Source organism: Microcebus murinus, chromosome 8 (assembly GCF_040939455.1).
Source record: "Microcebus murinus isolate Inina chromosome 8, M.murinus_Inina_mat1.0, whole genome shotgun sequence".
NCBI lineage: Eukaryota > Metazoa > Chordata > Mammalia > Primates > Cheirogaleidae > Microcebus > Microcebus murinus.
The window spans coordinates 85,947,827-85,961,818 of record NC_134111.1 but is presented as its reverse complement, the minus strand read 5'-3'; the positions used below and the strand labels follow the sequence as shown (position 1 = coordinate 85,961,818).

The 13,992-nt window shown below is 35.1% G+C and overlaps 1 protein-coding gene across 1 annotated transcript in view; it reads left to right on the top strand.

Moving 5' to 3' along the window:
- ABCA12 (ATP binding cassette subfamily A member 12) overlaps positions 1-13,992 on the top strand; it is a 169,354-nt gene that overhangs the window by 105,721 nt on the left and 49,641 nt on the right. The window contains exons 20-23 of the mRNA XM_076005914.1: positions 1,635-1,725; positions 3,827-4,006; positions 4,552-4,867; positions 8,071-8,185. Of these exons, the coding sequence (XP_075862029.1) occupies positions 1,635-1,725; positions 3,827-4,006; positions 4,552-4,867; positions 8,071-8,185 (702 nt within the window). The remainder of the gene's footprint in view (positions 1-1,634; positions 1,726-3,826; positions 4,007-4,551; positions 4,868-8,070; positions 8,186-13,992) is intronic.

The window sequence follows — 13,992 nt, the reverse complement described above, 5'->3', positions numbered from 1 at the left end:
TTAGTGCATAGTTACAATAACAACCTGAATTTCATTACAAATGATAAAACAAACTTCTAAAATAGATATTTAAGACATTTCATAAATATAAAATAAAGTAAATTTTTCATCAAACATCTAACACACAATTTAATTTTGGGTCTAATTTTAAGCATGCTCATTTTAAATGGCCTTTTCTAGTGAGTCTCACTCAAATAACAAAGGCTACTTAGACAGTACTTTATTGACAAATGTATTTTCCTAAGTGGTAGATTGATCTTTTCTCCTAAAACCTTTTTTTCTGTGAAGAGAAAAAAAATCCACATATTGTTTTATTAAGAAAAGTTTCGTTAGTGAAAGTGGTGAATTAACCGGACCTGCTCTATGCATAATTGTTCCATCAGTGTATATGCTACCAACTGCTCTTAGAAGCCACAGAAGCTATGGATTTAGCACATTAATTCTATTATGTATGTGCTCTAATGATACATGCTATTCTTAACCATTCATCTCCATAATAACAAAAGATACTGGTAAGAAAGAAAGAAAAAGTGGTACCAAACTTTGCTCTAAAAGGACAACCAACTTAAGCCTAGCTTACATAATATCTAGGCCATGAATGTACACATGAGATGAATAAACATTTCTTAATTGAGTTGAATTCTCTCCCTTCAACTTTTTCCTTGTCCCTCATTAATTGTGTGTCCTTTGGAGAATTGACATAGCTTCTTTAGCCTTAGATTTGTCATCTATTAACTGTAGATTATAGTAGCACTGACCTCAAGGTGTTGTTGAAAACTAAGTGAAAATGTTAAGTTAAACTCTGTAAGCCAGTGCCCAGCACACAGCAAAAGCTCAGTAAGTATTAGGTAACAGTACTCCTGCAGTGGTAGCAGTTATGTCTTCTAATTTGGAAGATAGCTATAAAAGCCTTTATAAAGGCTTTTAAAGCAAGTATTTTTTTTAATTTTTCAATCTTTACATAGATATAGATTAATTTAAAGTTTTATTACCAACTTATTCTTTCATATTCACAGAGTTGCCCTTATTACAGTACAAAACAATATTATAATAAGTTATATTGACTATTCTGATGAGATGAGTCGTTTATCCCTACATTACAGAAAGGTAACCTAAAGCTGGTAGAGGCTCAGTGCATGCTAAAAACCTCACAGCTGGGAAGTATTAGAGCTGGAATACAAATCAGTTGACATGTAATATCTACATGTCAAATTTCATGTAGATATTACAATTTTAAAAAGTTGTCTTTGTTTCAGTTGAACAAAATTCAACCATGAACCATAACATATATATGTGTATAGCCTATATTAAAAAGAAATAATATAATAGCTATGTAAAAAATGTCTGTTAAAGTGAATATATTTTCCTAATGTTGATAATTATTGCCATATCTGACCAGTTTAGCATGCTGATCAATTTGTGTCTATAGACAAACAAAAGCCCAGCCTTTCAACTCATTCCCAGTCACCAGCCTTCTATTTTTTTCTCAAGAATTTGTATCTGAGTCTTTGCAAGAAGGTGCATGGATAATGCCCATTGCTGGTTACTTCATTTCACTGTCATTGTTTTTAAGAGGCAATGTTAAACTTATTTTCTTTTTGCACTGAAACTGATTCCCTATTATTATTTGTTAGAATACCCTAAGGAACCCCTTTGTGCAAGTTTTTATAAAATTCTCCGTGGGACTGGATGCTGTTGAACTATTGAAACAGATAGATGAACTCGGTGAGTCCAGATTCACAAAACTTTTACTTACTAGTCATGTCAGAAAACCATTGTTCCACATGATAACATATTTTCCTTTCCTTCTGTATTGAGTTTATAGCTGGTTTTTCAAAGAAAAGTGAGACCCCGCACATATCCATCCATCTTCTTTCCAGATAGTTGTACAATTATAAGTAGAAATGATTGTTTGGATGCTCAGTGTCTGCAGTTAGTTTTGATAATTATAATGCAATACACTCCACGTAAATGCAGTTTTTTTCTTCAATCTTAGGTAGGTTGTTGAAAGTACGGGAGTGCTTTTTTCGGAAAGTTGATGAAAATCAAATCCTGAAGGACAAAGGAAAATAAAATGATTTATTTCTGGCTACATTTAATATCTTTATCTTCACTGGCCTCAGTATCACTTGACTAACCCAGAATGCAATTGGAAGAGGTTATAGAGTTAGCAAAAGCAAGACAAAGGCAATGGGGAGACTCAAAAGAAAATAAAATCAGTATTCAAGGTTGGGTCTTCCTCACATGGTCATTTAAAAGGAACAGGCTGCAGAGGATCAAAGGAAGCTGCCTGAACTTATGCATTCCCTCTGCCACTTCCACACCTTCAACCTAATGGATGCAAGGCATCTAATTCAGGCTGCGTCTGATTCACTGTTGCTATGCAACCACGGGTATGAGAAATGGATTGAGAGCATCAGAATTTGGCAGTAGCGAAGTAAATGCCCCTCCTCCTCCCCGGCACTGCTGGGACATAAATGATTAAAGCTATAAACCAGTAGGGAGGAATTATGCCTACAATTGTACATATATTATGATAGTCAACCCAGTTTGATTAAAGAAAGGTATTAGTGGGTTTATTCTCTAAAAGAATCACTTGGGTGAAGAACTATTGATCAAAATATCAGGGATAAACTACAAAGTTCTTATATAAATTTTGTCATTCCTAACTTTCGAAATAGAAGGTGAGGCTTAGAATTTAAAATAAGATTAATACGAATATCCCAGTGAGACTTGATGAAATATAATTACATATGTAATTTAGTATCTAAGAGATTATATATTTCAAATCTGGGAGGAGGCACTGAACCCCCAAAGCGTTTCTAGGATTCAGGCTACCAGCATTGCTAAGGAATCCTTCGGAGCTGTGTTGATTTCCCATGGCCGCTGGAGGCCACTGTTCAACCATGATTTACCCCTCCCCCACCATCTGCATCAAGTAAAACATTTCACTTTAAATTCTAATGAGAAATGCATTTAAGAAGTTGCCCTCTTTGAGAAATTTAGCCTTATTTTGTGCCATGTAAGAGACATGTCTGGATTCTGTGAGGAGAGATTTATGGTATTCATAGCCTTCTCAGTATTCATGATGATCAAGACAGTCAAAATTTAATTGGCCAAATGATTTGTTAACTTGCAATCGCAGATTTACCCTTTGTCCCAGTTGGTTTTCTCACAAGGAATCATGAAATTGAAGAGGAATGAAATCCTCTTTCTTCCAGAGTAATTACCTAAAATAAAATCTTGATCATTTTGTCTAGATTAATACAGATATCAAAAGAGGTAACTCACATAAGGTTTTAAGTCAAACAGTATTAGAAAGTTGCAACTATGTGGTATGTATTCTCAAGTACCTTAAATGTTTCTGTAGCACAGCCCATCAAATAATACTGTTTATTTGTCCTACATACTCTAATAGGCTTTCCCTTGTTTCAACTTGTACATTCACACTGCCTGTACTCAGCAAGCATTTCTTTTGAGTTTCTTTCAAAATCTCATCTCTAGTTTGTAGTTTTCTTTCTAACTATATGTATAGAGATTTTTTAAATTATTCATCTTTAGTCCTTTGTTAATTAATTTGTAACAGATATACTTTTGTATCTTTCTTTGAATTTGGGTTCAACTAGCTCCTCTCCTTAATGAATATTTGGTTAACTGGACATGTTTTCCTTGGTATAGAGTACTAGATATTTTTCTAGTAAATTCTGCATCCTGCCATTATTGATGTTTAATGTTTGATGTTTACCCCCTAAAAACGAGTATTTTGTCTTAAAACTGTTAGAATCAAGATTATGATGTTTTTGTCTCTTTTATTTTGCTTCCTTAGACATTCTAAGGATGAAATTAGAGAACAACATTGACATCATTGATCAGCTTAACACACTGTCTTCCCTGACAGTAAATATTTCCTCTTGTGTATTATATGACCGTATTCAGGGATCAAAAACCATAGATGAAATGGAGAGAGAGGCTAAAAGGCTCTACAAAACGAATGAACTTTTTGGAAGTAAGTGCTATTTTATTAGGGTTTGACCTTCTCTTTGTACTAAAATTGGCCAAATTCTTCCCTCACCTCTTTCATCAGGAACTCAGAAAAGTAGTCTGGGGGTCATTGCCTCCTCTGATGTCTTTAGAATTGAGAACCTTTCATGTAGTCAACCAACTATATTATCTAAGTGTGTCTAATTTTGTTAGTGTAGTTCAAATTAAGAGTGAAAAGGATCACATAGTTACGGGGTGAAGTTAAGTCCAACCTCATTACCAGTCAAGATTATTCATTTAAAAGTGTTTCTTTTTTATTTTAATAAGTGGCTTAGAGTGATGTATTTGATCTGGCCACTTAGTTTGTGATTATATTCTTAAACTCTAGCTTTCAATCTCTGAGGTTGACACCTCCAATTAACCATCTTTCCTGTAAATTAAGAGCCCGAACCCACTGTGATATCATTAACTCAGTTGACTGTTTGGCTGTCCCCTATGTGTACCCTCCAAACAATGAAAAGTGTCAACCATAAAATAACCTTTCTGCTCTTGTTACCATTTTATTTTTAGGTGTTATTTTTAAGCTTCCTTCTAACAGAAGCCGGCATGGAGGCTATGGCTCTGAAAATGTCTTTCTTCCTCCTGTCGTAAAATATACCATCCGCATGAGTCTCAAGACTGCACAGACCACAAGAAGCATAAGAAGCAAGATTTGGGCCCCAGGGCCACACAATTCTCCATCAAACAACCAGATCTATGGCAGGGCTTTTATTTATTTACAGGATAGTATTGAAAGAGCAATCATTGAATTGCAAACTGGAAGGAACTCACAGGAAATAGCAGTTCAGGTTCAAGCAATTCCTTATCCCTGCTTCATGAAAGACAAGTAAGTCTGTGCACTTTCAGCCCTTTTTAATGCTCAGCTGCTTTTTTGAAAACTCACTTCAGTTCATTCATTTGGATGTATCACGTGAAAGGGATAATATTCACCAAAGCTTTGCCATGTGCCTATTTCCAGGAAAGGCTACACACTGTAGGCACAGCTCTTAGCTGCTCATCATTACCAAAATGATGGTAAAGTGCTTACCAAATGATCCATGTTTCCTTTCTCATGACTCTTACCTCTGCAAGAACTCTGGCCCCAGAACTGGGAGAATTGGACTCCAGACCGCAGCACATTGCTGCATGACTTTCATGTCACCACTGTCTACTTGTCTTCCCTTTCTCTAGTCAAATGAGGGAGATGAACCAGATAATCTTAAAATCCCTTCCAACTCTTCCAAATTTGATACAAATATGAGCTCAGGGTCAATTTTTAAGGGGAAAAAAGGATGAAAGAAATCTTAAACACGTTATAGATCAACTCTGTGAGATAATTATTGTGCCATTCTAAACTGTCGTGTACTATCCAATTTGTTTGCTAGAAATCTTCTCTATTAATAAAATGGTTTTGGCCAGGTGCTTTGGCTCACACCTGTAATCCTAGCACTATGGAAGGCTGACATGGTTGGATCATTTGAGCTCAGGAGTTTGAGACCAGCCTGAGCAAGAGTGAGACCCCATCTCTACTAAAAAAAATAGAAAGAAATTAGCTGGACAACTAATATATATATATATACACACACACACACACACACACACACACACACACACATATATATATATATATATATATATATATATATATATATATATATATTAGCCGGGCATGGTGGCACATGCCTGTAGTCCCAGCTACTCTGGAGGCTGAGGCAGGAGGATTGCTGGAGCCCAGGAGTTTGAGGTTGCTGTGAGCTAGGCTGACGCCATGGCATTCTAACCCAGGCAACAGAGTAAGACCCTGTCTCAAAAAATAAAATAAATAAATAAATAAAATAAAAATAAAATGGTTTTGCTAAGTGAATTTAAAAAGCTAAAGATATGCTTTCAGACAACTGAACTTGAATGTCCAAGAAATCAGCCAGTTGGGTAGCACCGGATGTCTCCTCCACTTTGTACACAGTTAAAAAGTAAGATTGAAGAACTAAGTTGTTCAAGCTCACTCTCCTACATAAAATATTAAGGCTGAATATTACTTTAAAAGAATCAAACTTGCTTCTCAACATAGTTGTTGCAGTTTATGTACAATTCAGATGGTTCTGGCTTTTTCTTTCTTTTCTTTTCTCTTTCTCTCAATGTTTCTGTCTCCCTTGGCTACTTCAAGAGTTATAGATGAGATGAGGTCATGTAACTCTTTGTGCAACTGTGATATGGGGAGACAGATCAGGATTCCAGCGAGTGGGCTGTCAAGGTTAGCTGGCTATTGTAGAGGCCAGTCACGACTTTGCTGCCTGAACTCAATGGCTTGCACGAACATAGAAGACCTATGGGTTCAATTAAATTAAAATGCTCATTGATTTACCTGCTCATTTGTTTTACCCTTGTGAATTTTGGTATCTAGAATGGTGGGTACCTGGATGTTTCTTTAAAGAATAAAAGTAACTACCCTCTTTATGGGAGTATGATCATAATGTCTTACATACACGTATAACACTTTGTTGCATACAAAGTGCTTTCACGTATATTATTACTTAACTATTTCATTTGTTTCACCCAAAACCTCGTAAGGTAAATGGGAGCAGGAATTATTATCCATATTTTCCAGATGAAAAAACTGAAATCCAGAAAGGTTTAGTAACTTGCCCAAGTTTATATAGCTGGTACCACATGCTCCTTCCTATGATAAGACCAGCGATTTCTCCCATATACTAAACCAAACCTGAAAAACACAATCATTTGGAAGAAACATTACCGGGAATTTATCATTGATGAATGAGAGCCTTGCTTAATTCTGGATCCAGAAATATCATCAAGGCTGGACCTGGACCTAAACAAAATTCATTTGATAAATCTTTAAGTACTGATTTCATGCCATACAGTTTCCCAGGACACAAAAACATTGGATATGGCCCCAACTCCCTCTACTCCCCCACCCAAAACACCTCATCTCTCTGATGACCATAGACTTCTGCATGCTAGAGTGATATTGATTGAATGGAGTGGTGTCATGTTCCATAAATACTTGTATTTTTCTTGGGATACTTGAAGGTAATTCTTTAGCCTTATAGAATAAAAAGGAAATGGCCTTGGGACCTTTCTCCAAGTGAAAGCTTCTGTAAAGCCCAATATGCAAAACAGATCAATTTAGAAAACTACTTCCTTAGCCTCAGTCCATAGAAGAGAGGCAATTGTCAGAATAGTGGCTGTTAAAATATGCATGTCAGCATCACCTGGGAAGTTGTTTAAAATGCAAAATCCTGGCCCCATCCCAGAGATAGTAAATCAGAAGCTTATGGATGAGGCCCAGAAGTTTGTGTTTTAATAAACTTTTCAGGTGCTTCGAATGCAGTTGACTTTGAGAACCCTTGCTTGCATTTGGACTTTCAGGTGCCATGGGTAGGACACTGGGGAATGCATCTGGGTCTTGATGAGGTCTTCCAGTGACCCTCTAGTTTAGCATATCATCAGAAAAGACATTTCTATACAATTTATGAAACATCTCCAAGAGCATTACTTTGAGGAGTCCAAGTTCTTTGTCCACGTTTTAAATCAAATGTTTAGGGTTTCATTTCATTTTGGAAATTTTAGTTTAATAAGAACTATAAGCTCCCTAAGAGTAGATAAATACAGTAATTTTGGAAGATACGCTTTTAGTTAGATAAACCAATCATCATCTAATTTTAAATTTGCCTTTTAGATAAGAATTTAGTTTAAACAGAAGGGTTTTGAGCCTTGCAATCATATCTATTAATATATAATAACTATTTTCCAGACAGGACATAGTCAACACAATTTAAACAATATAGCAATTTTATCTAACAATCTAGAGCTGTTTTTTTCACTCTTGCAGCATTATAGCAAAAAAAATTGTAGGCCCACTTTTAAGTCGCCTGCACATTTCATAAATAATGGGGTAATCATAATTATTTTCAATTTCAAACCAGGAGTATAATTTCAATGTAGGAGGATGTGTGTTCTTTATGTATTACAATCTGCAAGTGTCACATTCATTTTGGTCACTGAATTTTTGTTTTTGTTTTTGTTTTACAGTTTCCTAACCAGTGTCTCTTATTCTCTTCCAATTGTGCTTATGGTTGCCTGGGTTGTATTTATAGCTGCTTTTGTAAAAAAGCTTGTTTATGAGAAAGACCTCCGGCTTCATGAGGTATGTTGAGAATCTCTTCTTGTTATAAATATAATATTCTATAATAATAGAACAATTAATTACCATGATTTTTGTTGTGCCTATACAAACTCAGAAATTCTAACCCATATCTTATGAATTAGATAGAAATAAAAATATTTTGCAAATCATAAAGGCAGCTGATAAGGCAATATTTTGTTTTCTAAAAAAGTGACATATAGTCACTTAGTAAGTGCCTCTCTGAAAAACAAAATCTGAATAATTAGAAATAAAATATGAGTACAATTATAATCCTAAGAATAATTTTTGCTCGAGAAATTACCTATAGAATTTAGGATCTAACAGAGGAAGTTTAAAGTAATAAAAATAATAACTATTAAGGCAGGAAGATTATTGGCAAGGTAAGTAAATAAATCCAAATGTAGCTATAGCTATAGATATAGTTATAGACATAAACACAAACATAGATATATGGTTTATTTTGGCCCTCACAAAAAAATTCTCTTTCCAGTATGCCTTGTCGCCTTCAATTACCTTCTCTATTTTCCACTGATTCCTTATTTACAGATACTAAGAATTTGATGTTATGCTACTGATTGGGTTACTAATAATGTCACAATGGAAGACAGGACCAGGAGTATAAAGTATGCTCTTTTCCTGGGCATGTTCTTCATCATTAACCTAAAATCTAAAATATCTTACTTCTGTTTAGAATTTATTATAAAGCATTGTGTGGTTTTTATATTGTATTTGAATAGAATTTATTTCATCTGCTCATCCCAGAGTGAGTCTGTTCCTATACTTACTCATGTGGTGGAAAGGAAGATGAAACATTTCAAAACTCAGTCACAATAACTATTGCAAGGCCTGAGTGAAAAATCTAAAATAATGAGGTTGGAGCATCCTGTTAGTACACTTGTACTTTTCAGACTTACCTTGCCAGTGCTTCGAGGCAATTGATCATTTCTCCTTACAAGATACAAATCACTGCTTCATATTTCTGTTGTAGTTGAGGATCAGCCTTCCAGGGTTGGCCCAGAAATATAGATAAGAATCCTACGTTTATTACCTTTTCTATTTGAATTCTGATTAATCGTCACAGTTGCATTTGTATATTTCAGTTACAATTTAGTAAATGTCTCATCAACTGGTTTGAGTCCTGTGATATGCAGGACTATTTGCAATAATTTCCTGATTCCAATTTGGAAACTTGAATCCATGTTCTGGACTCTAATTTTGGTTGCAAGTCCCTACCTTATATTTCTCTTTCAGGTTCCTACTACTCAGAAGTGAAACAGATTAAAGGAAAACTCTGAAGTAGAAAATTGTGATAGAAACTGAGTTGTTTTCTACTTCAGAATAAATATCTATCTTAAAAATATTACTCGTGATAGAAATAGTAAATAAGTGTATATGTGTACAGTATATATACACATATGTGTGTATAATATGTATGTGTATACATGCTACATAACATTGTATTATTTTGTGTTTGAAGATGGTGCTTTCTGAAGGCATCCATGTATGTCACCAAAAACTATCAAAGCATAATGAAGAGTCTTTTCTAAATTGAAAAATCTATTTTTAACAGTGAGACAGTTTCTGTTTGGGAGCTCTGTGTCTTCATTAGGTAGGCATCTACTTTCACAATGTAATCACCTGGTCTTGGGGTGAAAGTTAGACACCAGAAGCTCACTGAACTTGGAATCAGAGTATCAGGTTTTGTATTCTAGTTCTATCAGCCATGTGCACTTGGGCCCAAACCCTTAAACTCTCTGAGTCAGATCATCTATACTTCATTTAACATTGTATTTCCAGAATGTAGCTCTCTCACTGCCAGAACAGAGGATGATGTGTTCAATTACTCATATTTTATTAATTCTAAGACATTGATTTTTTTTAACTTTTTAAAGCCTCTGAAATTAGCATGCATTTGATAGTGTCATGAATTATTTGGCAGTGATTTTTCTTTTCTGGTGGCATGTAAAATAACGGCACATCCTAAATGGTGTCCTAAATTCAAAGGAACATGGTACATTTGTAATTGATAGAGACAGGCATTGAAAGAGTAGGATGTTCACAGTACCTCCTGCTCAGCCTGTCTGCACTGCCCACAGTTCTCATCTCACCTCCTCCTTTGGGAAGATGACAAAGTTGAGCCCAGAACATGAGAGGTGACTTGCTGAAGACTCTGGAGCTAGTTTATGGTAGATCTGGCATAGAATTTAGGTATCTTGACTATCAAGTGTCCTTTTCCATGCCATAGCTACCTTCTCCCTTATAATCTTATTTTAATAATATGGACACTTTTAAGAACAATTGAAAGCTATGATGGAGAATCTCTTAAGTTACCAGAGACTCCAAATCATTTTTTAATGTCATCATTTTATATTCAGTTACAGTCTAAAGCTGCCCAAACCCTACACTCTTCTCATTCAAATTAAGTCAAAAAGGTAAAGAAAATCAATATGCTCCTTTTTCCTTATGTAGCTATTCTAAAATCTTGTAAAGAAAGCTAAGTTAGTTGCTATCTCAATGAAGCCATCAATCTTTGACCTTGTTATGGTATGATTCTGTGAATTCCTTTACCTTGTTAAAGAAATTAGCACAAATGCTAAATGTCCAGTAAGTTTACTTATAAAATTGAGCCTGTCATTTAAAAAAAAAACTACCTTAAAAATGCCTTTCAATTGAGTTCTGTTCTGCATTCCTTGCTATTAAACATTAAAATATTAAAGCTATAAAAAGCTGATTTTATAACAAACAGAGAAAAAAATATTTTTTCTCATTATTTTCATGGTTTATGGATTAGCTTCATTTATTTGATCTACGAAAAATCATTGCTAGGGCGTTCAGCACTTACATTTAGTTAGAGATGGAATTTTGGAGTCATTCTCTCAGTTCAGACAGGTAACCTGAAATATCTGTGGGCTGCAGAGATGTTACCAAGAATTATGCAAGGATTTTTAGTCCACCGATTCCTCACACCAGACAATTTTTATGCTCTCCTGGCATGCACTATCCACCCCACTGATGACAACTTGGAACATTCCAAGTAACGATTACAACATCCTTTATACTACACTAAAAAAAATAATATAAATATCTATTGTTAAGAGAATTATAAAAATGGATAGAAAATGTTATTATTCCTCATAAATTATACTTGACATACTTGTTGAATTGAATGAAAACATTGCTGTCAAGTAAGTGTATGAGTATTTATGACTTCCTTTCCTGACAGTTTCAATGTCAACCCCTGTGCATAAGCTTCTGATGAATGTGGCAGAACATTCATCCAAAATCTTATAGAATCTCTTTCTTATCATTCTCTGCTGTAAACTGGTGCAGATTCTGACCACTGTGCAGACGAGTGTTCCTTGAGCAACAAGTTATCAGATATTGATGAATTGCCCTGGCAGGTTTGAGAGGCTTAAGACAAGTGACTCTTTGATTACAAAGCTGGCACCTGACATCTGTCACTTTGAGGAGGAACTAACAGCATCCAAGAAAGCACAGCCAGCCACCCTCTGTGGGCCACCTTCCATCCACAAGTTTGGCCTTGTTTATGACAGCACAGTTGGCAGTGAATCTGGATAATTTAGGGATGACTTATACGCTCTCATTGCCTTTCCTCTTTATGAATAGCAACTGTGCTCCTTGTGGCATAAAATCCTGAAGTTTACCACTGAAGTTTCATGCTGGAGTGTTAAATAATGAATAGTTCTAGAAGCACCTAACTCAGCCTGTTTTGATAAGGAGCAAAATGATCAGTCTCCAACTTCTATCAACTCCTGAAAATAGGAATTTTTTGATCTTGAGTCTCAAAAAATTTCTGAATACAGGGATAAATACTTTTAGCTATGGCCTTCAAGCCTACCAAATTATCTTTTAACAAGTCTATGAATGGAGAATATTCTAGATATATAAGATTTACACTGCAGCTATCAATTGCAAGGGAAGAAAAAACATGTTTATACACCTGATATCAGCTTTATTTCATGGCCTTGATGCATCCTAGATATTTTATATCCACCTCATGAAATATATTAACATTGTTCCCTACTGACATACATTGCTCTTGGGGGGAAAATATTTTTGTACAGGCCACATAAAATTAAGTGGTAAATACCAGCTTTGGAAGTAGTTATATAGGTTCCATAACTCTTCAGGTACTTCTAGTCAAGTAGGCATAAATTCAGGAAAAACTTCAAAATACATATAGCAGGAAAGGCAAATAAAAGAGCTAACATTATCATAATCATATTGGAATCGAGGAGTATCTCTGAAATGCAGTCATCAAACGTGGCATAGTAATTTTTTTCAAATGGAGTGGGGTAAAGGCAAAGAATTTCTGGAATAAGCTCTCTGGTCTTTTTTCATACCAAAATGTAATTTTGTGTTCAATGATAGGCTATGTAGCAATTAAGGGAAACTTTCCATAGTGAACTTGGTTCTATGCTGATTTTTCACTTTGGCCCATTCCCATGGAAACCTAGGTTGGGTCTTTACTGCAAAGGGTGACAGGGCCTAGGTGGAGAAAAACATTAGGAAGAGAAGAAGGTGAGGAAGAAGGCAAAGTTCGGAGGAAAAGTCACAGGCTTCTCTTCAGTGGTGATTAGTTTAAAGCCCACAGCTTAGACTGTTGGCAGTCAGGTAGCTGTTTCCATGGTAACAACAGGAGCAGCAGAGTTATCGAAATGTGATAAGTTACCAAGGCAGAAAGTAAAATTCACTATTTTGCTTGTAGAGCAAAAGAGCCAGTGCATTCCCTATTATTTTTTTTTTTCCTAGACAAGTTAGGTTTAAGGGCGTGGGGCCTTGAAAATCCTTGATTTTTGCAAAAAACATTGGATTATAATCCGTTAGTGGAGCATTTCTTTTGTTTTATTTTTTTTTTATGGGATATTAGGTTCAGAGGCTTAACATTAATCATGAATTATTAAAATGAGGAACCAGGATAGCCAGGTTCCCCCAAAGTATAATATGTCACCAAATTCAAGACAACCAATGTCCAGGAGACTTTAGATCTTTCAGAATCCTTTTCAGTTAATGCACAAACAGATCATGCCGGTTTGTTTTTCTACCTTATAGAATGCCTTAGCCTCTGCAGATATCACTGATTTATATCGAAGAATATCAGTTGAGAGAGAGGTATAAGTATCTCAGATACACGAGTTTACTATGAATGTATGAATGTCTTTTTGGAAAACAAAGATGACAAACACGACCTAGATTACCAGTAAATGTTATGAAGGGGAAGTTATGGCTAAAGGCAGAAGGTCTCCCTTAAGTTTCCATGTTTTAAATTCTTAGGAATCAGGTCTATTCTTTTCCTCTCAGAAACACGAATACGATGGTGTTGTTCATTAATGTGTAATTAAAAAATTATGTATTTTTATTATCTCAGTCTCTACATTGAACTTGTAGTTAAACCATGCTTTTTCACCAGCTTGAAATATTCATGCCTGCACAAATGTCAAAGTCATATTGTAAAATTCTGCAGGGGCTACCATAAATTTGATGATCTATTCTAAATTAGTTTAATCTGTAGACATCAGCTAGATACCAATTATAAAGTGGAATGGTAATTAAAAAATAAAGAAACTCACCCTCCAAATCATTTATCATATTGGGGCTTTCTGAGAGCATACAGTCTAAGATGGACTGGTATATAGAAGTATATTTCACACAGCAAGCATGAACAAATACTTGATTTATGTAAATCATTAAGATGCCTAGTTTCATTATCGATGGAGACTGTCATGGACATTTTGATATGATACAGGAATAATTGTTATTTAGGAGATTATCAGCATAAAAGGCAG